General features: G+C 41.2%; 1 protein-coding gene and 1 long non-coding RNA gene across 3 annotated transcripts in view; one reads left to right on the top strand and one right to left on the bottom strand.

The window, feature by feature from the left end:
- The window catches only part of DNAH5 (dynein axonemal heavy chain 5), a 267264-nt gene extending 245787 nt beyond the window's left edge, over positions 1-21477 (bottom strand). The window contains exon 1 of the mRNA XM_070587179.1: positions 21292-21477. Coding sequence (XP_070443280.1) covers positions 21292-21303 — 12 coding nt within the window. The 5' untranslated portion in view covers positions 21304-21477. The remainder of the gene's footprint in view (positions 1-21291) is intronic.
- LOC139077862 (uncharacterized) lies at positions 3719-15501 on the top strand. Of its 2 annotated transcripts, none has more exons than XR_011530454.1 (6): positions 3719-3901; positions 4339-4532; positions 8293-8430; positions 9659-9810; positions 13044-13085; positions 15134-15501. It is a non-coding gene; the product is annotated as an uncharacterized lncRNA (long non-coding RNA). The 2 variants fall into 2 exon arrangements; XR_011530453.1 differs by having other exon boundaries at positions 3765-3901; positions 15322-15501.
- Positions 21478-27227: the final 5750 nt, after the last annotated feature.

Genomic DNA, 27227 nt, shown 5'->3' with positions numbered 1-27227 from the left:
GTCCTGAGGATGACTAAACAATTTCTCACTTCGTTTCCAGCCATAGAAGCACTCCCTGGCCTGGATCATGACCACACCAAAGGAGTGACCACCATCAGGAGACCTGGGGACATCACCACTAGGTGCAAAAGCTGGACACAACTTCAGATTGTCTCCTGGCAGGGGGCGGGGGGAAGGTGGAGGGGATGGGAGAGGCAATGCATCCATTACGGAAGGAAATGAATGTTGTAAGGAGGATGTGAGCATTCTGAGCAGCCCAGTGATGGAAAATCCTGTCTCAACTGGTGTATCAGTCCAGAAGACAGTAAGCCGCCTCCACCCCCGGCTTCCTAACCTCCTCTCTATGGCCTCTAGGCCCCCGGGAGTCATTTCAGAAAGGCCCAGCCCCTCTACCCTATGGTGTTGTTTGGATCAGAGAACACCTGACTAGGCTGGAGAGATTCTCTTCCTGGAATTTGGAATTAGAACTAAGAGAGAACCTCTCTGGTGACTGCAAATGTGAAAGCTCAGAAACAATGGGTTGGCTTCTTCTGCCTACACACACACTGTGGATGCAAACAAAGCCAGTCTTCAGGAAGAGAGAGACAAGAATGAAGAGCATCTGGGTGACCTGCCAATCCCAGCTCTTGCACCTTTCTCAGATCCAGCATCATCACTATCCACACTGTGATTCCCCGAGACAACTCTGGCCCATTCCCCTTTCTCTCCTTACTTGGTTTAAGTTTCTTGCAACTAAAAGAATCCTAACCCATACATGACATCACTACTACAAGGGCATGGAATCCTGCAGGAAGAATTTACTAGAAACATATTAAAATCCATAGCCAATATTTATTTAGTTCCTCCATAGCTCCCTGTGAGCTGAATCTGGAGTAAACGCACTAAACAAGGTCATCGGTTCACACACTTTCATGCACCCCCTCTCATCCCTCAGCCTCACCTGTCTCTGGGGCGCTGGACCACTTGCTCCGCCCCAGCTGTCAACTGCTGCATCCAGCTCTGGTTGGGCAGTGACTACCTTCTCATACATACAGCCCCACAACATCTCTTGCTTCATGCCCAGACTGCATGCCTCTCACCTCCTGCCCCAGAGCTTTCCTGTTGCCACAGGACACCTGGAATCTGCTTGTCACTCATGATGCATGACCAGGAGAGCAGGGAATTAATGTCACTGAAGCAGACGTTCACCAATGGGGAAGTGGAGCATGAGATAAACTCTCTTCCTTCCACCTACTGGACTGCCCCAGGTTCACGTGGCCGACCAGACCCCCGCCTGGAGGCGGCCAGCTAAATAACACACCCTCACATTGGTTCCCCCGCCCTCCCTACCTCACTCCGCTTTCCCTCACTCTTGCTTTCCTGCGATGGCACTCCTAATAAATTGGTAACATAAATCCATGCCTTGGGCTCTGCTTTTCAGGGAACTCCTTCAAGATGTTCTTGATTTAAATGAGGTCTATGGTAAACTTAGAAGCTGACTACGGTTGAGAGGAAAAATTCTTGGCTAGTTTTCTTTTTGGTAACAGAAAATGCAATAGGATACTATAGTAACTGAAACACAAAACATAGAACGATTGATTCCCCGCGAGCGGATTACAGGGAGAGTTACTTTAGTAACATATCACCAATCCATTTCTCACACAAGAGAACGAAAGATCGTATCAGCATTAAACTCAGTTTAATGCCTCACTATCCACCAAATATGAGAGAATTTAATAAGACGCTTCAAAGGGACTCCTCGAATAATGACTACTTTTGCCTGGAGAAAAATAAACACATAGTGTTCATTTAACACACATACAAACCTGTCACTTGGAAACCAAAAGCAAAAAAGGCCAATTCCAGGAAGCTACTTCCTGGACAGCCACCAGGTGGGGAGCTTTACCCACTCATTGCATTCTTTACCTAGTTAAAGATTCGCTCCAGGCTTGCTCAGTTCTGATTGATGAGAATTGGATATTTTGACAAATTGAAATTTACTTGCAATAATCTGAGAATTTAAGAAATCTCTAAATTTAAAAAGCTGAAAATTGTTTTATTACAGATGCAGTATAAGTAGGATAAATTTAAACCACACCGAGTGTTTTATTTGTCCACTAGCCGTGTGCATTTTGTTACTACTTCCTCAGGTTCCTACTCTCGCGAGGGAGGCATTTTTATTAGAGAGCGTTTGCGGGGTCTTTGGTTCCGGTTCACTTTATTTTGGAGGGGTGAATGTGTGTTTGCTGCTTAACCAAAAAAACCTCCTAGAACAGCATTTCTCAGATGAAGCCAGGGCAGAAATGGAGGCCCACAGGAGGTAGAAAGAGCCCAGGAGCGGAGGGTGTGCTGCTTGTAGGATGGGCGGAGAAGCACAGCGATACTGTGACGGCAACAGCCAGTATACGTTTCTTTGTAATTATGAATGTGAGAAATACTTTACAATAAAATCTTTACAGCTTCACAGTAAGAGATTCACAAAATAATTTACTGCAGAGTTATACAACGAAATTCATGCGCCCATTAAAAATTGTTAAAGAAGCGTTTTAATGAAATTGAAACTTGTTTATGATATGTTGTAAAATGAAAAAAAATCAGGATCCCAAAAAATATGAATCAATTTTTGCAGAAAAAATTAAAAATAAAAAAATAAATTACAAGTACATACATGTGGAGACACAGAGAGACAGACTATCGACAGTGATTATTTCTGAGACTGAGAGGTAGGCTGACTTGTTTTCATGTGTTTTTTTGCTTATCTGTATTTCCTAGTTTACTTTGTCTTATTTTTATTTTCCTTCCTAGTATTACTCTCTACTTGGCCCTCTAAATATCAACTCACTTAATCCTCACAACGTGCCTATAAAATAGTTACTATTACTATCCCCATTTTTATAGATGAAAACACACGGAAGCACAGAGAGGTCAAGTTACCTACTCGAGGTCACACAGCTAATGAGCAGTGGAGCCAGGATTCAGAACCAGGGAATCTGCCTCAAGAGTCTGTGTTCTTAACTAATAAAACAAGAGAAAAAATAAATACAGAACATAAAGGAAAAGGAAGGGAGGGAGGGAGGGAGGGAGGGAGGGAGGCAGAGAGGAAATTGTGTGCCACAAAGGAACAACACACATTTGCTTTAAAAAAATTTCTCAAGGGGGCCACTCTGTGGCCTAGTGGTTAAGTTTGGCACACTCTGCTTCAGTGGCCCAGGGTTCAGTTCCTGGGCACGGACCTACACCACTTATTGGCAGCCATGTTGTGGTGGCAGCCCACATACGCAATAGAGGAAGATTGGCATAGATGTTAGCTCAGGGCAAATCTTCCTCAGGAAAAAAAAAAAAACACAAATTTAAGTTGTTTGATGCCTCCAAGATTTTATTATTAAAGACAGTCTGGTTTTTTAAAAAAGGAAAAGGAAAAACGTAAGCTGGAAAATAGATTAAAAATATTGAAATGGTTAATCCCAAATAAATTAACTGCAAGAATCCAGAAACAGGCAGGTAAAATGTCTTAAATAAGAGGCTATCAATTTTTTTTTCTGAATCCTCAAGCTGGCTGCCCACCCTCCCAGAGCACAATAGGTGACCAGGGGCTGGATTTACACCTCTACCTACAAGTGTGGACTTCACCTCTCTCGAGCGTGCCTCAACCTGACCAGCATGAAAGTCATCATTTTTTTTTTTAACTAAGCAAAAGAAAACCAAACTGTAAAAAAAGGGGGGCAGGGAGGAGGAGTGTATGTCACACCCAAGCTGAAAGTATGAGAAAACTTAAATATTAGTTCGCACTCTTTGAGTTTGTCTCCTTCAAGACCAAGGCTGTAGGAACACGCGAAGTCTACTTCTGCAGACGGCCATGCTCAGCCCTGAGGAGGAGGGGGTCACCTGCATCGTCCCCTCTGGATAGAGCCGTGCTTTTCAGGTAGACCAAGACCCATGGGGACTGGCAGGGGTTAGGGGAAAGGAAGGAAAGGAAAAGGGAGAGGAGGAGGTGGAAGAGGAGAAGGGAGCAGGAAGAAGCCTGGCGGAATGAGAAGAGTGGGGAGAGAAAGGAGGGAGGTGCTGGAAGGCAGAAGAGAGGGATGTGAGGCAGAGCTCTTCTTTTTTCTACTACTGGGCTTTACGGGTCGAGGAAGCAGACACAAACACATGTGGAAACTCAGGAAGCCTAAAAACAGGAAGAGAACTGTTTCTTTCTCTTCCTCTGTCCCTCAACACAGACTTCAGGCAAAAATCCCCATTTGCAAAAGTAGTGAATGCGTCTTTATCTCTTAAAAACACGGTCAGGATTAAGTTTTGTAAAGACGTTTGGGTGTCATATGTAACAAGCATTAAGCAAAATCCTTTTTTTCGCTGCAGTATCCTCCAGTACACAAAGCAGGAATTAACAGACTTTTGAAAAAAGTAATCTTAATATAAATAAAGCAAGCGCTGTTCAGGAGATGAAGACAACCCCAAAGAGCTGGAAAGCAGTGTTACAAATGCACAGAGAATGCGCCGAAAGTTCATTTTGCCCAGTCAGCTCACTCCTTTAGCAACCTTCCAGGAAACAGGTATTTTTTAAATCGTCGGGATTAAATTGCTTTAAAATAATATTGTTCATGTCACTGCCATTGCCAAGTCGTGTTAAAGGGGGCTCTCGGGGCCAGCCCGGTGGTGCAGCGGTTAAATTTCCATGTTCTGCTTCAGCGGCCCGGGATGCGCCGGTTCGGATCCCGGGTGTGGACATGGTACCACTTGGCGAAGCCATGCTGTGGTAGGCGTCCCACGTAGAAAGTAGAGGAAGATGGGCACGGATGTTAGCTCAGGGCCAGTCTTCCTCAGCAAAAAGAGGAGGATTGGCAGGAGTTAGCTCAGGGCTAATCTTCCTCAAAAAAAAAAAGAGAGGGGCTCTCTACTTGATGGAACGAACAGTTTGGTGTGCATCTTCAAAAGATGGGTCAGGTGCAGGAATAGACATTGCTGAGCTGAACTGCGCATCTCTGAATTGCTGGGAATTCTTCACAACCCCAACATTCCGCCGAAGATGACTGATTATCCTCATGGTCTCCTCCACAAGCATACAAATCCCAGGCCCCAACCAAAACCTCCGCCACGTTCCCAGATTACTCACAAAACTGCACACAGCACATTTAAGAAATTCAGAGAACAGAGATAAAGGTGAGAATGAAAGGAAGCCCGTGACATCTCTTTTCAGAATTTTTACATTCTTGTTTTAAAAGATCATTTGCGTCTAATCTTTGCTTTTTAGCCTTTGACCAAAACATAAAAATTTTAACTGAATTTCTGTGCACTTAGTAATTTACTAATGATGTGCTGGACCCTATTTTACTTCATTTTGGTGCCAGTGGCCTAAAAATTTGACTTTCAAAGTCTGTTTTTAAGAAATTCCACTTCAAGAATACATTTTTATATCCAAGGGATTCCCTTATAATGGAGCTGTCCTGTGTAACACACTTAAGGAAAAACTACCAACTCATCAGTATTCCACTCTCATCTAATGTGATTTCCCAGTTCTAAAAGGAGATCGAGAAGGTAAGAATACATTATTAGCCATTGTTAAATTTTTATAAGATTTAAAACATTAGTTCATTGGGCATATATTTGCACACAGTGACCAAGACATAATTAAAACTCCCAAGGTGAAACTTTGCCAGCCTCTCCCCGCCCCACCCAACCACCACTACAGAGGACCCTAGGCAGTGACCCAGTTTCTTGTTCAGATGCCTTAACGAGGCCAGAAACGCCAAAGCTCTTTTTTGAGAGTGGAAACCTATTTCTGTTATTCATTAACACCCTTAAAGCATATATAAGCCAATGAAATGGCAATGGGGAGTCGCAAACACAGGACGTGACTAACATCCTCAATGAATGAGCGTCTGTCTTTTCCCTTGGCGGCACCTCTCTACACGTTTAGCTTTAAAAGGAAGAATCTAGAATTCTAACAAAAATAAAATTAAGTCCCAAAATCATTATGAAGTTGGTGAACAAATGTAATCATGATGCAGATGCTTCAACATGTTCAGAAGGAAGTTAAATACGCTGCATTTTATTACTCTCTCTAAATTTTGTCTTTAAGCAGGTAGAACATAGTTTAAAGGTAAATGATGTGACTGGAAGGGATTTCTCATTTTTAAATTTTTAGGTCTACACAAGCCTGGGAAAAGGGTACTGAATACCCAAGGGTTCTAAGACTAATTTTCTCAGCAAGAGGAAAATCAAATATTCCACCCACTGCATTATTAACTCTAAAGGTAATAAAATGGAGATTACATAGAATTTAGTCTTATGAAAAGATTATTCCATTAATAAGCATTTTTAATTGCCTAATATACTCAGCATTGGGCCAGAGCAAGACATAGGTGTTTCCCCTTAACAACGTAAGGGCATAAATAAAATGAATCCTATAGTCCAACCTTCAAAAAACCTTAAAAAGTATGAGCATGTCCATAAAAAGATTTGCTTCAGGGATGGTTCTGGAATCATCTTTGCTAATTTATTCTCACACCCCATGCAATGAGATACCCAGAAGTCAGCTGTGATGCGCTAGCCTCTGGAGATCTAGATGAATCTGGCCCAAGCACCAATTCTGTGCCCTCCGCAAGATTTCTGCAGCCCCCCAGGGGCTGAAGGGCTCAAGAGCCCCTCCAGCTCTGAGCTTTTCCCTCTGAGGGGACCAGATGTACAACACTGCCCATCGCTCAAATTCCAGGAGACAACAACGTGGCTCATGAGTATGGCAGACCTCCTCAGAGGCCAAAAGAGGGAAGACAATTTCCAAATGAACGCTAGGCATCCCCACTCCCAGGCTCTCCACTCATCTCACACCTGGGGGATCGTTCCATGACTCTTCCACTGCACATGTCCAGCCTCCAGCTTCAGGTATACCCCAGCCTTCCTCCTGAGCACCTCCACATCTCCTACACCCCTCACCTACCCACCCACCCTGCCAGACAGTGAACTTGCTATAAGCCATTCTCCTGGGTTGTTCAGGCTTTGCCCTCCTACCTCTAGTGACTTAGCTGGAGTTTGTTTGTTTTTCCCAAACAAAAGCAATTTCCTCCCTCAAAAGGAATTGTGCCATTGAGATAATTAATTATTTACATTGACCTTCCTGGAAAAGTACCTTCATCAATTCTATAATAGCCAAAAAACTAGGATACGTTAAAGAAATATAGACCTTGAAAATCATGACTATAATCAACTTCAGCAAAACAGTTGTACAGCAAAGAACAAAGACAAAAGAGTAGAACCCTGCTGTAGAACGACTCATTACGTGTGACAGATATGAAAAGATACCTAACCCCAGACCCAACTACATATCAGCAAAGCCCACTATGACACGGAAAATAACATTACCCTATTCTTCAGTATTATTACCACAAAGGAGCCACTGGTGGTCCGACCGTCTTCTCCACTTATAAGCTTAGATGAAAAAGGAATCATAACCCGGTTGGGGAGGAATGACCTCAATTTGAAAGCTCTTCACCAGGCTCTGCCTCTTTGCTCCAAGACTGCTGCTCATGCAATTTGTCTGTCTGCTGCATTGCCACATCTGCTATAACATTCTTCTACCTGCATGGCTAGCTGTTTGCATCCTTAGTTTCACCTGGAACAACCGTGCAGGTTCATTGCCACAATCCATCTTCAGCAGCATCCGTCCATCACACATGACTAGCAGCGAACCCAGGTCAATACAGGCAGAATAACCACATTTCAGGAGCTCCCAGTCACAAGCTCATCATCAGACAGGGCTCCGAGCAGCTGACGGAGGTCAGTTTGAAGCTCTGCCCCACATTGATCCCCACTGTGCCGTTCATGACATGATAATCTCATGCATTTTGCACTGAGTTAGTTTTCATTTTAACTTGTTTAGGATTTTCAGCAGTGTTTGGTGTGCTTGTCTTCCCAATGAGACAGTTAAACCTTTCTGAGAACAAAGACCCATATCTTCAGTTTTTAAGTCTCCCACATTGCCTTGTAACACATCCAATGGGCATTTAACAAATGATGTCTGATGCCCTAACCACCAAAGCCAGCCGGAGGGAAAACTGTGACAAAGGCAAAATTAATCTCTGTTCCTTTCTTCCTCCCTTTCACCCCCTTTCTCCTTCTCACCTCCCATCCATCCAGAGCCCAGAGTTCTCAAGTCACCCACAATAGCACTTATTTAAGCCAATATGGGGTGGATCTCAATCTAGTGGGGCCTGAGGCTTATGCAAATTGGGGAGTCCCACATTAAGAAAGAGAATACAAGAATTCTACCAAACATTCAAAGAAGATTTAATACCTATCTTTCTCAAACTATTACAGAAAATTGAGGAAGATGGAGCACTCCCTAACACATTCTATGAAGCCAACATCACCCTGATCCCAAAACCTGACAAGGACAACTCAAAGTAGGAAAACTACAGGCCAATATCACTGATGAACATAGATGCAAATACTGAGGTATGTAGAAAGTTTCCAAGAGGAGAGTCCCAAAAAGACCATTAAAATGATTGCTTCCAGTGAGGGAGCTAGAGGACAGGGCTGAGATAAAGATATGCCTTGAATTGTACACCCTTTTATATTACGTAAGGGGTTTTTTTCCTTTTTTTCCCATGACCATTAACTACTTTTTAAGTAAAAACTATATATAATATAATATATTTTAAAGAAAAGAATAAGAATTCATACTAAGAGGAAAATTATTAATAATAGCTTGATGCATTATATTACTGTTACGTGTTGAGTTATATTCCCCCAAAAAGATATGTTGAAGTTCTAACCCTCCAGTACCTCAAGATGTGAACTTACTTGGAAATAGCATCCTTGCAGACTGAACCAAGTTAATATGAGGCCATTAGAGTGGGCCCTAGTCCAATATAACTGGTGTCCTCATGTGAGGTGGGCATTCTTCCCATTGAGTGGGGTCTCCACCCTACAAGCAGGGAAGGAGAAGGTGTGACTGTCCTGATCAATAGATCACTGCAGAAGTAACTTCCACGTCTAGGTCATAAAGGTCACGAGCTTCTGCCTTGCTTTCTAGAATATTCTCTTTGAAGCTTTCAGCCACCATGAAAGTAGGCCGCCTTGCTGTTGAGGGAGCCCATGCAAAAAAAACACATGGAGCCATCTGAGACTCATGGATACAGATGCCTCTCCAGCTCCCCAAACACCATAGGAGATGCCCTTATAGGGGAGCAGAATTTGTTACCCCAAAATGTGTCTCTTTGGCTTGAATATTTTTAAGAACAAAACACTCAGGAAGAAACTTTGAACTTCCCTCTAACTGCCTAAAAGAATTTAAGATAGAAGGTCTGTTCCAGGAAGGAGCTATCACCACAGATAACTATAGTATAATATGAACTAGGTGTGGTAGACAGGGAGGAACCTAGCAAGGTCCATTTGATCAGAGTCCTGTTCATGTCTCATTGTCTCTGCAAGACACGGCAAACATTTGTTTACCAAACATTTGCTTTTCCATCTCCATGTGAATTGCCTTCCTCCCCTTTGAAGCCTCAAACTACTATCCCCAACATCTTTCTTTGTCTGTAGCTGAAGATGGTATTTAAAGTGTTAGCTTCGGCCACTTTGGCAAGTTACTCAGTTTTCCTGGGTTTCTCCCATTTATACATATTATTAAATTTGTTCAATTTTCTCCTGTTACTCTGTCTCATGTCACTTTAATTTTCAGACCAGCCAGAAGAACCTAGAAGGGTAGAGAAAATTTTCTTCCTCCCTACAGTTGGCAATGAGGATGGAAGAAAACTTAACTGACTGGATAATACATGCTCCAACACTAGTGCAACTGAGAGATTTTGGACCTCTGACAACAGCCAGCAGGAGGTAAGAGTTCTTACCAGTCAGTTTCCCAAATCTCTGCCTGTAGGGTCCAGTGGAAGTAGGAGTGGTGAGTTTTTTCCTTTTCTAAATTTAGACTAGCAGGAGAAAATATTTGTGAAGCTAGTTTCTCGGACTCGGTGATTCTGGGAAATTTGGTTTGAGAACTCTTTGGTTGTTATTGATCCTTCTCCTCCTAGAGATGGTCCCCGTTTTTCCCTGTCTCTGTCATTTGTGTCATTTGTCATAAAAAAGAAAAACCATAGGGCAAGACATAGGCATAAGCCCTATAAACCTGTTGTCTGGGCCTGCCCCACAGTCTGATGACAAACTTTGCTATGGGTTAATATGCACAGGAATTAAAAGCTATTGCTAAGGGACATCTTGGAAACCAAAGCTACAAAACTGGTGCGCATGGATCAAGCATTTAAGAGCCATTAGGGCAATCACCACCTCAAGAAGATAACACACAATCCCCAACTCCATGGCACATCCCTCTTAGGTGTTAGTTTGGCTCCAAGAGACCCAAAGCTTAGCTAAAGCTGCTATGTGCATATAAGAAAAAAATCAGATGAGGTTTTCCCTTTCATCTAGATCTGTCTTGAAAGCTTGGCTTTGTGACCAGTGAAAATATCCTCTCTGATCTCCACCATCCAAGATGCACATATCAGCATGCATCTCAGCAGCAAGTTGAACAGCCTGGGGTTCCGAGATGCACTCTCTTTGTCTGGCTGTGTCAACTCTCAGGAGAGTTTATCATAAGGGATCCCAGTCCATAAGGGGTCTTTGTTGTCTCAACCTTCATTGCTTGCTAATGCTGTTTTCACTACACCATCCTGACCACCTGTGCAACAAAGGCCTTTGCTTTCTTAGACTATTTTTGGGAGTGAACTTTCTGGATCTTCTGAGGTCTGCTTCTTTTGCATTGACTTATGGGGACAACTCATATCTCCATGGTTAAGCCATAAAAGGCTTATTGGTTTAAGTCGCTATTAAGATTCTACTCATCAATGGCCAAATAATGGATCTTTAAATTGGAAAAACTTCTAAATTGGAAAAATTTTTAGAGAGCTCTCATCATAAACAGCAGTTTTATTAATACCTATGGAAAGACCAAATTAAAAAGAAATACAAAGAAATAACAATTAGCCTTGAGAACTTAATTGAATTTGGGGTCTCAGCTTCCTCTTATGGTCTTACAGACACTAATGAAGCATTAAATTAATTAACAAGAGAATGGTAATAAACTGAGGGGAGAATCAAGGGACACCTCCCAACAAGGTGGAAATTTTTTTAAAGGTTATTAGGAAACAAGGTAAATAAAGCAAATATTGGAAGGGGCAAAAACAAAGAGAAATCAGAAAGGAAAGAGTCATGGGACTCATCCTAGCAGGATGGAAATCTTTAGATGGTTATTAAAAAATAGAATGGGGGCCAGCCCCGTGGCCATGTGGTTAAGTTCGTGCACTCCGCTTTGGCGGCCCAGGGTTTCGCCAGTTTGGACCCTGGGCGCAGACATGGCACCACTCATCAGGCAATGTTGAGGTGGCATCCCACATGCCACAACCAGAAGGACCCACAACTAAAATATACAGCTATGTACTGGGGGGATTTGGGGAGACAAAGCAACAAAAAAAAAAATAGGATGAATAAAATGGACATTAATAGAGTTAAAACAAAGGTTTTAATACACTATTCCCTAAGATTGGGGAGGCCAAAGGAACCCCATGCTAGTCAACCCAACATTAAAGGGCCCCAAACTAGTCTGGTCTATTTACCCTAGTTTGGAGAAATTTAAAAGCTGGAAGGCAGAGATCACAATGAGAAGCCTGACCAACAATCGCTTAGTGCAACAGTGAAGCCAGTTAATCAAGTTAAAGATTGACAAAAAGGCCAGGGTCTCTTGGCTCAACCCCTCAACCCCTCCCTGGGGACTCAAAGCCTTTTACACAGGAATGGGTAAAATGACTGGGAGATGGAGAGGAGAAATTTCTGAGACTCCCTGATGCAGGAACCCCATGAGCTATGCTACCAAAACCCACTGATAGGACACTGACTCAGGCTACAATTAGATTGAGAAAACATAAAAGTGTAAGAGTTTATAGGATTATAAAGGTTGGAATGTTTGAGCTAGTATTATATGAAGCAGTTACGTCAACTTTGCCTGAGTGTTTTATGGGAATAGATGCCCCATATGTCTGGCCAGGAATGCTTCCCCTACCCAATATTATAAGATTGAGACTTGTTGATGAAATCCTAATAGAAGCTATGGTTAGAGGTATAAGAGTTGATGGAACTAAGATGAAACTCCATACAAGAATTGGTGTATTTAAATGGGCTTTATGTGAAGTGACTATATCTCTTCTGCCTGATTATATATATGGGTTGTATTATGGGGATAGACATGGTGTCTCACCGGGGAACATTTCCCCTGCCTGATATTGTAAAACAGAGGGCATATAAATCCACTCTTTATGCAATGTTAATTAAACATGCTAAAAGGAGTCAATAAGATTGCCTGAGCCCAAACATTGAGAGACAGAAACTGGTGGCTGATATTCCACAGCTAATAGGAAAGATAATGGAAGCCAAACCCCAAGGTGAATTAGTCTAGGGCTCAACTGTGCACTCGGGAAGAGGGTCTTTGTTAAATACTTTGTGCAGACTTTTTAAAGGTATGGCACATTGTCCTGAAGTTTTAGAACTTAAAAAAACTCTTGATTTACCTTGTAGTTAAAAACCTCCCTGATATAAAGAAGCAAACTGAAGAAAATGTAACTGGATGAGTGGATCAGCCTTTTGATATCATTCAGGCTAAACCCCACTTATTTGAGAAATTAAAAGCAACTACCTTTGTCTTGCAAATCTCAACAAAATCAGAAATGTAAACACAGCCCACAATGGCCTGAGACTGATCCCAGTTAGCTCAATCAATGCAACCTAAAAAAAAGAGAGAGAGAGAGAGAAAGAGGAAATATTTGGAAATTTGGCAATTTTTTTAAAAAAAAAACTTAAAAGTCCTCTCCACAAATATTAGTATAATGACTTAATAGGTGAACTTAACTCTCTCCAACTGCTAAAATAAAATTTGGATCCAATTATTCTTTTATAAACAAGTGAGTTTTGTATCTTACCTAATTTATAGCAAAAATTTAACAGAAGCTATAGTGTCTATGTCTATGTGTTCATGTATGTCTACATATACATGTTGTAAATGTGAGATATTTTTCTACCCCCAGATGGTATGGCCAAAATTAAGAGTTCTATTTAATTGGTTTAAGGTAAGCACTTATATAAATTATTTCTAAGTATAATGGAAAATAACCCAAATGTTTTTTCAAGTTAACATGATATAAAATAATCTTTGGTAAATAAAAGCTTACATAAGTTTGTTGATTTGATTGAAATAGGCATGTCTTAAAAGTTATGTCCTCAGCACTGGACATAATGCAGACATACAGCCTTTATTCTACTTGGATTTATTAGTCAAATAAGCTTACGTTATCTCTGTTATAAAATTTCTCAGTAAAAATAACTTGGAGTGATAGCTAATTTTGTCTAATGTCTCATGAAGTTTTTGTGGATAATCTAAACATAATTGTTGGGAGCAAATGATTTAGATAGATGTAAGTGAGATAAGAGTTTACAGATAACAATAATATTTATTTAACAATAATTATATTGTTACACATAAAAATAATTATATTTTATGGCATGTGTCCTTAAAATAGCTTCCAAAATCATTTTGGTAACTTGAAACCTTAAAGTTTTGCTAAATTAAGTTAAATGACAGACCTATTGCATGTTTTCAGTAAAAGAAGGTATAAAGAATGGAGATATTTTTGTTTGTTTGTTTTGTTAAGAAAGCAAATTTGTCCTAACGTAATACTGGTCATGGGAAAGAGGAAAGTATTTTTTGCCCTAAGGATAGGCTAAGAATGAGGGAAAGCATGGGACAAATTTTGAATGTAAAAAAGAAAGTTACAGAAGGTTTTTGGGAGAGGAACCCTGAGAAAAGAGTTTTGTACATGGTCAAGTTGGCTAAGATTGGAATGAATTTAAGAAAGCAAATGAGCTTTAATATAAAAGTAAACTACTGCCAAATTAGGATTTGGTTTTCTCTCTCTTAAAAGGATGATTTTCTTGGACTTTTAGTCTGCTCTTGATAACAAGATTATGAAAGGTTTTTCCTTATTTTTCAGTAAGTCTACCTAAAAGGCAAGGATTCTTAAATTTTGTCAAAATAATTTACTATGTTCTAAATGCTGAGGCCTGTCTATTAAGACAGCTAAGGTTTTTTAACACTTCACTTTCTGTGTTTGCCTTTAACATCTTCCCTTGTCACTTTGGTTAAATGAATAACTAAGCATTGTTTCACAGTGATCTATGATCCTATCTGACTAAGAGTTTTAAAATCTTTTGATACTTTTTGACAAACTTCCCAAAATTCAAACCATAAACAAAGTCTTTCTTTTGATATGAAAGTAACTTTGAGAATTTCCAGTGGGCCCCTGAGACTTTCAAAGAATTTGTTCTTTCCTACAAAGAGGGAGATACTAAACTAATTAGGCTTATTTAGTATGTTAAATTGCATGGGAATCACTGTCAAAAAATGATGATAAACCTCCTTAGGTTACAGTACATGGGTAAATGTTGTTAATATACATTTTCTTTAAAAATTGATATAAAATTCCTAAAAATCTGATATGTCCTAATATAATTCTAGTCATTATCTTAAAATGTTACAAAAATAACAAAATTTCCCTGTCACTTGCATTGTAGTCAGATCTTTAACCACACCATTGTAAGTCTTTTGTCATTTACAGACAGTTATTCTTTTACTCTGATGATTTTGCAAATATGTTTCATCTTCTGAGAGATTCACAAAAAGGAATCTGACACTTACTCTACAATCCAGGTTTCTAATAAACCATAAGATCATAAAACTGAACTGGGTAAGAAATTACAGAACTCTAACAGAGAAACTGATGGCTTCATAAAACTGCTAACAAAAGATCAAGAATTGATTATATAGGACTGAATGAACTGATGAAGATGATTATAACTTTTGTGACTTATTTGAAACATTGCTTTTTAAGCATGTTTTGGTTTTCCAGATTTAAGGAAATCTTTTCCTCTTTTCTCTTAAGCTAACTATGACTTACAGCAATTTGGCAAATTATACCTTTGTAAGTAGAATTGAAACATTTATCTTTTTCTTCCTACCTGATCCCTCCAGAATTTGGAAACTCTTAGTAAATGAGTATTCTTATTTTCATGGCAATTTAGTTCTTTACATAAGTTTAATAAGAATTTGTTCTCCTTAAAGGGAACCCTCATACACTGCTGGTGGAAATGCAAACTGGTGCAGCCACTATGAAAAACAGTATGGAGATTTCTCAAAAAATTAAAAATAGGAATACCATATGATCCAGCTATTCCACTACTGAGTATTCATCCAAAGAACATGAAAATCAATAATTCAAAAAGATTTATGCACCCCTATGTTCATTGCAGCATTATTCACAATAGCCAAGATGTGGAAGCAACCCAAGTGCCCACCAATGGATGAATGGATAAAGAAGATGGGGTGTAAATATACAATGGATAACTAGTCAGCCAAAAAAAAAAAACACAAAATCATGCCATTTGTGACAACGTGGATGGACCTTGAAGGTATTATGCTAAGAGAAATAAGTCAGACAGAGAAAGACAACAACTGTGTGATTTCACTCACATGTTGAAGATAAACAAAAAAACACATAGATAAGGAGAATACATTAGTGGTTACTGGAGGAGAAAGGTGGTGGGGAGGGGCAAAAGAGCTAAAGGGACACATATGTATGGTGACAGTTAAAAACTACACTACTGGTGGTGAACATGATGCAGTCTCTACAGAAACTGTAATAAAGTAATGTACACCTGAAATTTACACAATGTTATAAGCCAACATGAACTCAATAAAATAAAATAAAATAATCTGTTCTCCTTGTAATAGGACACAATTGCCAACATTGGTTATATTACCAAGGCTTTGACTGAAATATCATATTTAAGAGAGACATGCATAGACTCAAATACTACCAGGCAGCATTAAGGAACAAAGGTTGACTTTATGGAACAAATAAAGGGCCTTGGAAATATCAGCCTGGTACTTTGCTTACAGGGTTCCCAGCAAACTTACCAAGTGAGTAAAGAAGGTCACTTCCTGGCAGGTAAAAGAACCTCAAGATATTTTGGGGACCTTGAGAAGAGAGGCATTCCCTCAAATCTACAGGTATTACAGGCAGAGTCTGATGACAAGTCCTTAGGTTGGCTTTCCTGGCCTCGAGAGGCCTTTAAAAGTTCAATCTGAAATTCCTCATGAACAGTTCCAGCAAAGCAGATTTAAAAGATCCTATATGATCAATCAGCACTCTTGCTGTATGTATGTAAATAAACAGGCCAACTTTGTTAAAAAACATTTTGCAAACAAATTACTCTTAATTTGGCTATCTTTGGTAGAAATGAGGGTGATTTTGAGGGAAAAATTAGGTTTCAGTAGCATACCTGTGTTGACATTAGATTCTAGTTCTGTTAATTGTCTTTGAGGTTTTCGCTTTCCACCTGTAAACTGTATGGATCCTAAATTCTTCTAGGTTCCTAAATATGTGGCTACAAATCTCCAAACTAACATTTTCAATTTTTTCCATCCTTTTGATCTGGAATCACTGAGAACTAAATCCCCTTTTTTCTGAAGCCCTGAAAGCTAAAGCTTGGAAACTCAATATAAACTTTAAAAAGATCACCATGACAGACCATACTTAGGCAACCTTCATGGCTTTTGCTGAGTAAGCTACTTAGAAAGATAACTGAACACCCAATGATATCATCAGAGACATTTCAAACTACAAAAGATGCTTCAACCCTGACATCCAGAAATCTTCCTGACTGGCTGTCCCCTGGGCTCAGAAACTGGTTTATAATTTGCTCCAACCATTAACTTTTTCTTTTTGTTTCCATAGAATGCCTCTTATTAAATACCTGATTGCTTGCTTATGCAATATAGGCCTAACTTTGGGAGCTCACCTGCACTGCTGCTTCCTAAAATTAATTTAACTGGACTGACCTATTGACAGGACTAAGAGACTGGTTCAATGAGATGGAACAATCTACCAACTCAGCTTCTGGACTGTGAAACTTCTTGACGTTTCAAAGGTGGGAATGTAGGAGAGCACAGTTTGCTACCCCAAATATGTCTCTTTGGTTTGAATATTCTTAAGAACAAAAGACTTAGCAAGAAACTTTGATCTTCCCCTTAACTGCCTAAAATAACTTAAGACAATAGGCTTGTTCCAGGAAGAAGCTATCACCATAGATAACTATAGTATAAGATGAACAAGGTGTGGTAGACAGAGAGGAACCTAGCAAGGCCCATTTGATCAAAGTCCTCTCTATGTCTCATTGCCTGTGCAAGGCATGACAAACATCGTTTACCAAACATTTGCTTTTCCATCTCCATGTGAATTGCCTCCCTCCTCTTTGAAGTCCCAAACCACTACCCCCAACATCCTCCTTTGTCTTTAGCTGAAGATGGTATTTAAGGTGGTGGCTTTGGCTATTTTGGCAAGTTACTCAGTTTCCCTAGGTTTCTCCCATGTAAACATGTTATTAAATTTGTTCGATTTTCTCTGGTTACTGTCTCATGTCACTTTAATTCTTAGACTAGCCAGAAGAACCTAGAAGAGTAGAGCAATATTTCTTCCTCCCTACACCCTCAAGCCAGAACCAGCCAGTGACTCCACTCCTGGCTTCCTGACCTGCAGAAATTGGAAGAGATAATACAATGGTTGTTGCTATTTTAAGCCACTAAGTTTGGGGGTGATCTGACATGCAGCAACAATAACCAGCAGTCTCCAATGTTCTGGAGATTCCTCTTTTATTTGAAAGGAAATGCTTCTAATATTACTGCTTAGTGCCTGTGTAAATATCTTTTACTGTGATATAGGGACCACAAATCTAGGTCAAAAGTCTGGTCCCAGCTGTGCTTTATCTGAAAGGTAACAGCCACCTTTCTGCCATGAGTGGTGGGCAAGCTAGTGAAAGGCTTTTGATGCCTAAAGCAGAGAAGGGAAGGGGAGAAGGAAAAAGTCATGAGTGCCAAACCACAGATCTGTTCTGAAATCCAAGCAATGTAGGGTCAGCATGGCCCAATGAGTCTTTAACCTTGAACAGCAGCAGTTTGAGCTGAAGTCTACTAATGAGTCATTATCTACTACCTTTTCCCCCTTAAAAACCAATGTGAGTGGACACTCCAATCTTTTGAGGGCCTAAATAGAACTAAAAGGCAGAGGAAAGGCAAATTTACTCTCTGCTGGCTGTTATAATTAAGGCCTCAAAAAGTAAAGCCAAAAGCAAACAGGAGAGAGGTATAAATAAACAGCCACCGTGCTCAATGCCAGGAAAGAACTTAGCATGACTAAAGGAGAAAATGTAGCAGGTAAACTTCCTCCTAACATTTCTTACACAGGGGAGCCAATTCCTCGAAATACCTATACTCAGCAGCCTTTTTCAAATGCTGATACTAGCCTCAGACAACCTGGACCTGAGAGAAAAACAGAACACCCCTCCACCCACCCCCACCCCCGCCACCTTCCTCAGGGCAATTTAAAGTCCTGCAGACTTCACATTTCACAGCTGTAACAATTTATGTGCCTCAGTCTGTTTCTATTTTTCCTAAATACTGTAACCACTGAAATCCATATTTACAGCACTGATGATAAATTATTATAGCTACTAAAATCCTTTCCACACCAACCTCGGATTAGGGACAACAAACTGCCACTGATGGGGGTCAGGAAAATGATGTTGCATAAGAAACAGTACTGAGCCATACATTTGTTTCATTCTTGCTGCTCTTCACATTGATCTGGGCATGCTCATTTACCATCTTCCTTCTGTTTCCAATTTATGTAAAATAGGGGCTGCTCACTCAGCTCGGGGAGAGAGCATGAGGTGCAAAACAATCCTCACAAAGGATGTTGCCAGTGTGCACAGAAAATCTTTACCAAAGGACTTAAGTTTGTCTTGGGAGAAGAAAGTTCTGTAAACATTTAGGGGGCATTATTCTTTATAATTGTTTAAACTACAAAATGTATATATTTATATAAATATTTATCATTGTTGATAAATATATTTGTACTTTTATGTAAATATATACTTTTAGGTATTTAAATATGATAATTTATATTTAAATATATTTTTATCATATGTATATTCATTATGGAAATTTTTTAAATAAAGAAAAATAAAATCCTCTTTAATGCCACCAGCCAGAGATAATCACCACCAATATTTCAGTGTGTCCTTTTATTCTGTTTTCCATACATATTTACATACCTTTTTTATTTTTATAAAACTGGAACAATATTGCTTCAGTGACCTACTTTTTTCACGTATTAATTGTGAACATTTTTCCATGTTATTAAACATTCTTCAATAATTTTTTTCTTGGTCTTTGCAATTTTAGTAGATAAAAAGAGATATATCAATTTAATTTCCTAGATTACTACAGAAGTTAAACAAGAGATATGAGATAGTTTTTATGCAAACTTGAACAGACCAAGGGAAAAGTAGAGCAAAAGGACACAGCACTGAAATCTTACAGCAAGCATAATCAATTTAAGAACACCGTATAAGGCTAATAGCCGTGTTTTACATCCCTATGATGTGGATTAAGGCTGCCCCAGCTAGAGAAGCCCAAGGTGTCCTGGTCTACATGCCAAACTATATGACCCGGTGGATTTTTTTTATGGTGTGAATTAGGGCTGCCCCAGGGAGAGAAGCCCAGGGCATCCTCACCTACATGCCGATCTATATGGCCAGATTCGTATCTAAAAGTTATATGACTGCACAATAACCAGACCCCATCTGCACTGAAATCATTTAATGACTTTTTACATCATCTTTTCTTTTTCCAGTAAAAATAAGTCACGTACCCATGCCTTATAAAATTAGCCCTAACCCTCAACTCAGGGCAGCAGCAGGAGTTCTGACTGCCCATGGGTCCTGTCCCCATGAAGCAGCAGCAACAGCTCTTCACCGCCCATGGGTCCTGTCCCCATGCAGCAGCAGGAGCTCTGAATGCCCATGGGTCCTGTCCCCATGCTATTCTGTACTATTCTCTAAATAAAAGAGCACCACTGCCAGACCTTGAGAGTCCAAGAAATCTTTCTTCGACTCCTCAGCTCACCGACCCCACATCACCTATAGCATAAAACTTGATAAACTTAGGTAAGATTATATAATACATGGATTTACACTTAGGACATACAAAAAAGTCATTGGTTTACAGGTATTAGCAGTAGAAATACCATCTGTCATTTCAGGGTCACTTTTTTCTTTGACAGAATATAGGGAGAGGAGTCACCAAAAAGACTAAAAAGAACTAATGAGTATTTGTCTTAATGAAACACAAAATAGATATATTGGATATTCCAAGTACTTATGACATCTAAATTATATGAAAATAAGAACATTAATATATCCTCCATAAGGAGATGCTCTCAAGAATAAAACAGCAAATTTTGAGCAAGGTAAACCTCTATAGAGAGGAGGAAAACCTTTAAGTATTATTCACATAAACTATATGCATTGCTCTTAATTAAATAAGTATGAATTTACGTTTATTAAACGTAATGACAGGGTGCATATTTTATTCTTAGAATAATAGGTTTCTGGAGTTATGGAGCTATAGATAGTGTAGCAAAATGAAAAACTATAATCTCCCTTGAAGATAAATGCAAAAACAAGTACCTGGATTTTCTTTCATTCCACAGTATTCATTTAAGAGAGAGAGACCAAATGAAGCGAAAGCTGATTTAAATGCACAGAGCTCGCCTCCAGCCGTTTCTCACTACTGTGCACCGACGCAAGTATAAAAGACAGAACGAAACTACCCGGTGGCGCATTCTCGGCACACCATCCCTCTCCCTCTCTCCAAGGGAACTAAACATTTGCTTTTGTCCAAGCCCAAGAGCCAATGAGAGCTAGTAACAGCCAACAACTTCATAGAAAAGCAGCCTGCGCCACACCTGGATATCTTTGATGCTCTCAATGGGACAATGGGTTGCTTGGGTCCACGTCGCTAACCACCAGGGGCCTTTGCGCAGTAAGAGGAAGAGGGAGAATAGCAACTTGAAGACAAAGGGGAGAGGTAGTCCCTGAACCTATTGCTTTTACATTTTATGGGTGCCTTGGTCGGTGCACATGATTGACCAGCACTTGCTGAGAAAAACCTGCAGATCTCAAAACCAGCATCTCTAGCCCTACAAGCTCACGACAGCGCTTTCAGGACCCACTCTTTGAAGTTCAAGCCCTAAACAGAAGGGAGACCCGCCCCTGCGTGGACCCCATGGAACCCAGAGCTCCGGGCACCCAGCGGCTGCGCATGCGCCGCAGCGGGACGGGCAGGACGCAGGAGCAGCGCGCCCCCAGCAAGCACGGTACCAGCTTGTCCATGGCGCTGCGCTCTGCGGGGACACGCAGCGACGTGGCCGGGTGGCCAGTCGTCGGGTGCTCGGCCCCGCCGCCGCCGCTGCCGTCTTCTTCTGCAGCTGCTCCCCGGCGTCCGCTCGGGCCGCCAGCCGCCCGGCACCTCCGGCTGTTTGCTGCTCACGCGGTTGCCATGGCAACGAGCAATGCTCCGCCTGGACCCGGTCCCTCCTGCTCCTAGCGCTCGAGCGCCTCCCCGGGTCCGCGCGCCCCGGGCCACTTACCCCGCAGCCCGCTCGAAAGCCGGCTCCAGGAGAACGGAAATCAGAGCTTTCCTCCACCGAGCCCCAGGTGCCATTTCTTGCCTGTTTTCCATCAGCTCTCTGTTAGATCTCAGCTGACTGTTACTTCTAGCATCAGCAAAGTCCACGTTATTTTGTTTAAATGTGGACTCCTATGTGTTTCTAGCTTCAGGAGAAAAAAATTCAAAATGGAATATAGAATGTTTCAACTTTAGTTCACACATCTTCCCGCAGCCTTGACTCATACTTCGGTTCCTCTCATTGCTTCCTTGTCAGGTACATCCACAGCTGGTTCTTCAGCTTAGAGCTCAATGGAAATTCTTTTTTTTTTTTTTTCTGCTTTATCCCCCAAACCCTCCCTGTACATAGTTGTATATCTTAGTTGCAGGTCCTTCTAGCTGTGGCCTGACGAGCGGTGTCGTGTCCCTCCAAGGATCCGAACCCTGGGCCGCCGTACCGGAGTGCGAGAACCTAACCACTCGCCCACGGAGCCGGCCCCTCAATGGAAATTCTTAACTTCGAGTTTTAACCTGGAAATGACAAAGATAATTTCCTAAATACTGTCTACCTGTCAGAACAATACCTGCATTGGCGTGTCAAGTTCCCTGGAACTTTGCCTTACCAGACTTTCCAAAGAAGAATATAAATATTTCATATCTGCAAACTCTCTTCTCTCCTTGGGACCAGCACCCTCCATTAGGAATATAATGTGTGCTACATGTGTAAGTTTATATTTGCTAGGAGCCACATTTTAAAAAGTAAAAAGAAACAGGTGAAATTAATTTTTTTTAAAGATTGGCACGTGGGCTAGCAACTGTTGCCAATCTTTTTTTTTTTTTTTCTGCTTTATCTCCCCAGCCCCTCCCTGTACACAGTTGTATATCTTACTTGCAGGTCCTTCTAGTTGTGGTGAAATTAATTTTAATAGTATGTTTCATTGAACCTAATATATCCAGAATATTATTTTAATATATTGTCAATATAAAAATTATTCATGATATATTTTACATTCTTTTTATCGTACTTAGTCCACGGAATTGTATGTGTACTAACAGTACATTTCAGATCCGGCTAGCCACATTTCAGATGCTCCATTGCCAGTGTGGCTGGTGGCTACCATATTAAACTAGATCTCTAGGAAGTTCTACATAAACTCTGGGAAGATCAGCCCCAAATCTCCACAGAGAGGAGAGGATGCATCTGCTCGTAAGGGCTACTAAGATTAAGTCTTGAACAATTGTTCACATTCGTATTAGGGAAAAAAATCCTTAAGCAGTGATAAACTAAATACTCTTCAGAAACTAAGAAAATTAGAAATGACTTTTTCTTTGGCCCTATCTTTTTTATTAATTAATAAACTTAATTTTTTAGAGCAATTTTTTAACTTTATTTTTTAGAGCAGTTTTAGGTTGACTGCAAAATTGAGTGGAAATAAATGACATTTTAACTGTCTGACTTTGTGGGCAATTTGTGTAACTTTGCCTGCAAAAGGCGTCTTTGCCCCATGATGCCCTGCGTGTTAGACTAAAGGGAATGCCAACCCGGGACTCAAGGTAGCTGGGTTCCGTCTGCCCCTGCTTTCTCAGGGACTGCACAGTGTCATCACCCTGCAGGTCTCATTAGCATATTGTCAGAGTTAATTGTGCACCCTAATAGTCACCTTAGAAGAGTTTAGAACCAGACCCTCAAGAAAAGAGTCATTTTTTTAATAGAGGTGAAAACTCAGCTTGACCTTGGGAATACAGCCCCAAGGAGAAAGGGTGTCTATTGTAAGTAGGTCTGAGAAGGGCAAATGAGAGCTGACACTTTCCTCGGTGATTATTGTGCATTAACTCATTTTATCTTAAAACACCTTCCAAGCTTGGCCGTTATCACATTGCCCCCGTTTTACAGAGGAGACACAGAGAGATATGAAGTGCTTGCCCAAGGCCACATAACCGGAAAAGTGGAATGATTTGTAAGCACTGGCAGTTTAGCTCCACCTGGTGCCTAACCTCTAGACTATATCGAGATGACAGAAGGTAAGGAAGGTGAGAGGGTGGGAGAAAGGAGGGACACCTCCAGGAATGATGGCCCGCCAACATGCATCTGGGTGAATTCAGAAAGAAAGCCAGGGGTGACACAATCAATACAGTCCTATGGTTCCCTGGTCTGTGCCATCTTAGGCAAAACTGTGAACTAGACAATTTTGTCCTTGGTCTTCTCTTCCTGCTGAAAATTCTTCTTTGCTCCCAGAGGGGCGTATGTTGTTCAGGATCCCCAAGCTGGAGCAGACTTCCTTGGATCTGGCCTGAGTTCCAGACCTTGTACAGCTATCCCAGGCCACGAGTTCCTGCCCTAGGCACCATCCTCAGAGGACCTCCTTGTGGCTTCCTGACCAGTATTCTAGATTAATTCCAGCAGTTAGTAGTTGGGCAGATAGCAGACGCAGGCAGCTCTCCAGCCCCTCCCACAGCCATATGCTTAAACTTGATCTTCTGGAGACAGAGTCAGCTCACTCATAGGAACCCTGATGTGATGACCGAGCGGCGGGGAAGATGCTTGAGCTGGAAGAGACTCTGGGTTCCTTAGATCCTGCCTGCTCAGACCATGGCTAGAAATGATCCCACCGTTGAAGGAATTGGGCTAATGTGCCTCGGGAAAATAACTCAGTTTCTTTCTTTTCCTGAAAATTTTAAAACCTCAAACTAAAACCCCCACTTAAACTGATCTTTCAACGAGAGATCCATCCTTGGTACCTCTGTTGCCCAACACATAGTAGGTGCTCAAAAGATAGCTCTTGAATTTAAGAGGACGAAATGAAGGAACACAGGATGATTTACTTATTGTCCACCCACATGGAATCAAAGACATCAAGATTAATTACATCATAAATTTTCAGATCTGACAAGAACCAATATAATTTATGATTTCACTTAATAGAAAAGATGATCATTTTATGGAAAGAAGACGAAGAGTGAATTGCCAGAGGCCACATAGCTTTTTATTAACTGAGGCAGGACTAGAAACCAGGTTCTTTTTTTTGTACTGTGTTTTATAATGTATTTCAAGACTTAAAAATGATACATTTCCTTCTCCAGGTCTGATTTTCAAAGTCACAGTGCTTTACACTGCTCTGTCAGGAATGTAGCATTCCATGTCATTGCTTGTATTTGTCTGTCACTGAAATCATATGATAGTAACCTCTAATTTCATAAAAAATAGATTACTGGATGGAATGTTATTAACTGTTTTTATTCCTAATTTTGGGGGGAAACTTTTGTTGCCTCTCACAAATTATGGGCTAGCAAGCATCAATAGACAGTGAAGGAATGATCAGTTCACACTCAATATTAATTCAAATTATAAAACTTGGCAATGGAAGTCACTGTTGATTTGCTAGCCCGCCCCCATTTCAATCTCATTTTTCTTTGCCTATCTCTCCTACATATGCAGGAAATGGTAAATATTTCCCAGGCTCCCGTGTAGTTATAGGTGGCCATGTGACGTGGTTCTGGCTTATGAACCATAAATGGCAGAATGCTCCTGGGAATGCTTTTGCTTTCCTCCTGAAAGAGACAGATTCAGCTGTCCCCTTCACACTTTCTTCCAGATGAAATGCGATCATGGTGCTGGGAGCTGTTGCAATCTGCCATATTAAGACTGTCTTAGTCAATTCAAGCTGCTGGAACAAAGTACTGTAGACAAGGTGGCTTATAAACCACGGAAATTTATTTCTGATGGTTCTAGAGGCTGGAAGTCCAAGATCAGGGTGCCAGCATAGTCTGGTTCTGGCGAGAGCCCTCTTCCAGGTTACAGACTGCCAGCTTCTCATTGTATCCTCACACGGCAGAAAGAATCTGACCTCTTCTTATAAGGGCACCAATCCCATTTATGAGTGCTCCACCCTCATGACCTACCTACCTCCCAAAGGCCCCACCTTTTAATGCCATCACATTGGGATTAGGATTTCAACATATGAAATTTGGGAGGAACACAAATATTCAGTCCATTGCAATGACCCTGAGGAAAAAGCTCTCTGAATCACAAAAGTAATTACTTTAATATCTTTGAGTCTGAACAGTAGCAACTGCCACTCCCAGACCCACTTGTCATAATGGGAAATTAACTCCTGTTTGTTTAAAGCATTATAGATTGCGTTTTCTGTTCCCTGCAACTGAAAGCATTCCTAAGTGACATGGCAACTGCCAACTATTAGATATTTTGTGGGTTAATTTTATTTTTCAAATAGAAGAGTTATAAACTAGACAGTCACAAACTAGAAGTAACTTTCACCACTGTCCCAGCCTGAGGAAAGGAGGGGGTGACAGGGTTCAAATAACCTGTGAATAAAATATCTAATTGGTTGTGTTCAGATCCACCCAAGTACAGACGCTGGATGGGTGGCCTCTCTTCTACTCCATGGCTGCCGCCACCTCCCTCAGTGTCCAGAATCCCACTCTCTGTTTTGCAGGTCGGGGATAAGAGGGCTTACAAACGCCCTTGGATGCTGAAGCAGGGATGTCTCTTCTGAGTAGGTAACATGAGCTGAGCAAAGCCTCCAGGCACAGGTGGGTGTCAGTCCTGCTGGAAGATGAGCAGATGCCTGGCAGCCAGCCGTCCTATGGATGCTTTTGTCTGATGCTAATGAGAAGGGCTGCAGGCATGGCTCCTCTCCACAGGCATCATTCAGAGATGCTGCTATAAGGATCTGTGTGTCTTGGCCAGGTCCTTCCGTGCAGATGACCTTTTTCCTCCCGGTCTTTCGTGGTCCATAAAGCCCACCGGCACCATCCTCAGGTGCCCTCCAGCCACTTGGCTGCTCCAGCTGCTCCTACCGGTCTCACTCAGCTCTGTTTCCCCACTGGTATCAGCCAGCTGCTCCAGCATGACTGTTCCATGATGTCTAGGCTGCTACCATCATGCAGGCTTCCACAGAAGGATGGTGCCAGAAGGTACTATGGTAGACATTTGACCCCATCCAAATCCCCTTCATATATTTGGAGAATTTCCCACCAAGCAGAGCCCTCCTTCCTCTATAGAAACCAAAAGTACCAAACACTCTCCCAGACACCCTTACCATTAGGGGATCAGCATGTGACCCAGGCGTGAGCAACCAAATGCACCCACCTTGGACTTGAACAGGAGCTGGTAACCCCAAAACACAGGACAGTAGAGAACAGATTCTGGCAGAGGGTGACAGCAACAACACTGCCAGTTCCCGAGGCAGTGTGGCAGAGGTGCCTCCTAGGCAGCGTGTCCAGAAGTCGATCAGGGAGGTAGCAATATCCTTAACAGGCTGGTTTTGTGGCAGGATGTTTGACCAGTTCCTGGCTGCTGTTATAGATCCTCCTGGCCACTTGCCAAGCCTCACTCTCACTGTCCAACATTCTCAGCTATTCTGACCTGCCCAGTATGCATTCAATACATTCTTTTTTTTTTTTTTTGATTCAGTTAGCTGTAGTCAATTTCTGTTGCTTGCAGTTAAGAACCCTGGTTGAGACCGCCACGCATTCAATACTGCCCCCATCCTTTAAATCCCCTTAACAACATCAACATGAGGCTGTTGTGTGTGTGATGCACTTTGTTAAAGTTTGGAAATACTAATTATTAGAGGAATTACAGAAGTAAGGAAGGAGAAATTTAAAGTAGCATAGTAACTATAACCTC

Source organism: Equus przewalskii, chromosome 20 (assembly GCF_037783145.1).
Source record: "Equus przewalskii isolate Varuska chromosome 20, EquPr2, whole genome shotgun sequence".
NCBI lineage: Eukaryota > Metazoa > Chordata > Mammalia > Perissodactyla > Equidae > Equus > Equus przewalskii.
Note: the sequence above shows the minus strand (reverse complement) of the source record. Positions and strands in the feature narration are given on the sequence as shown.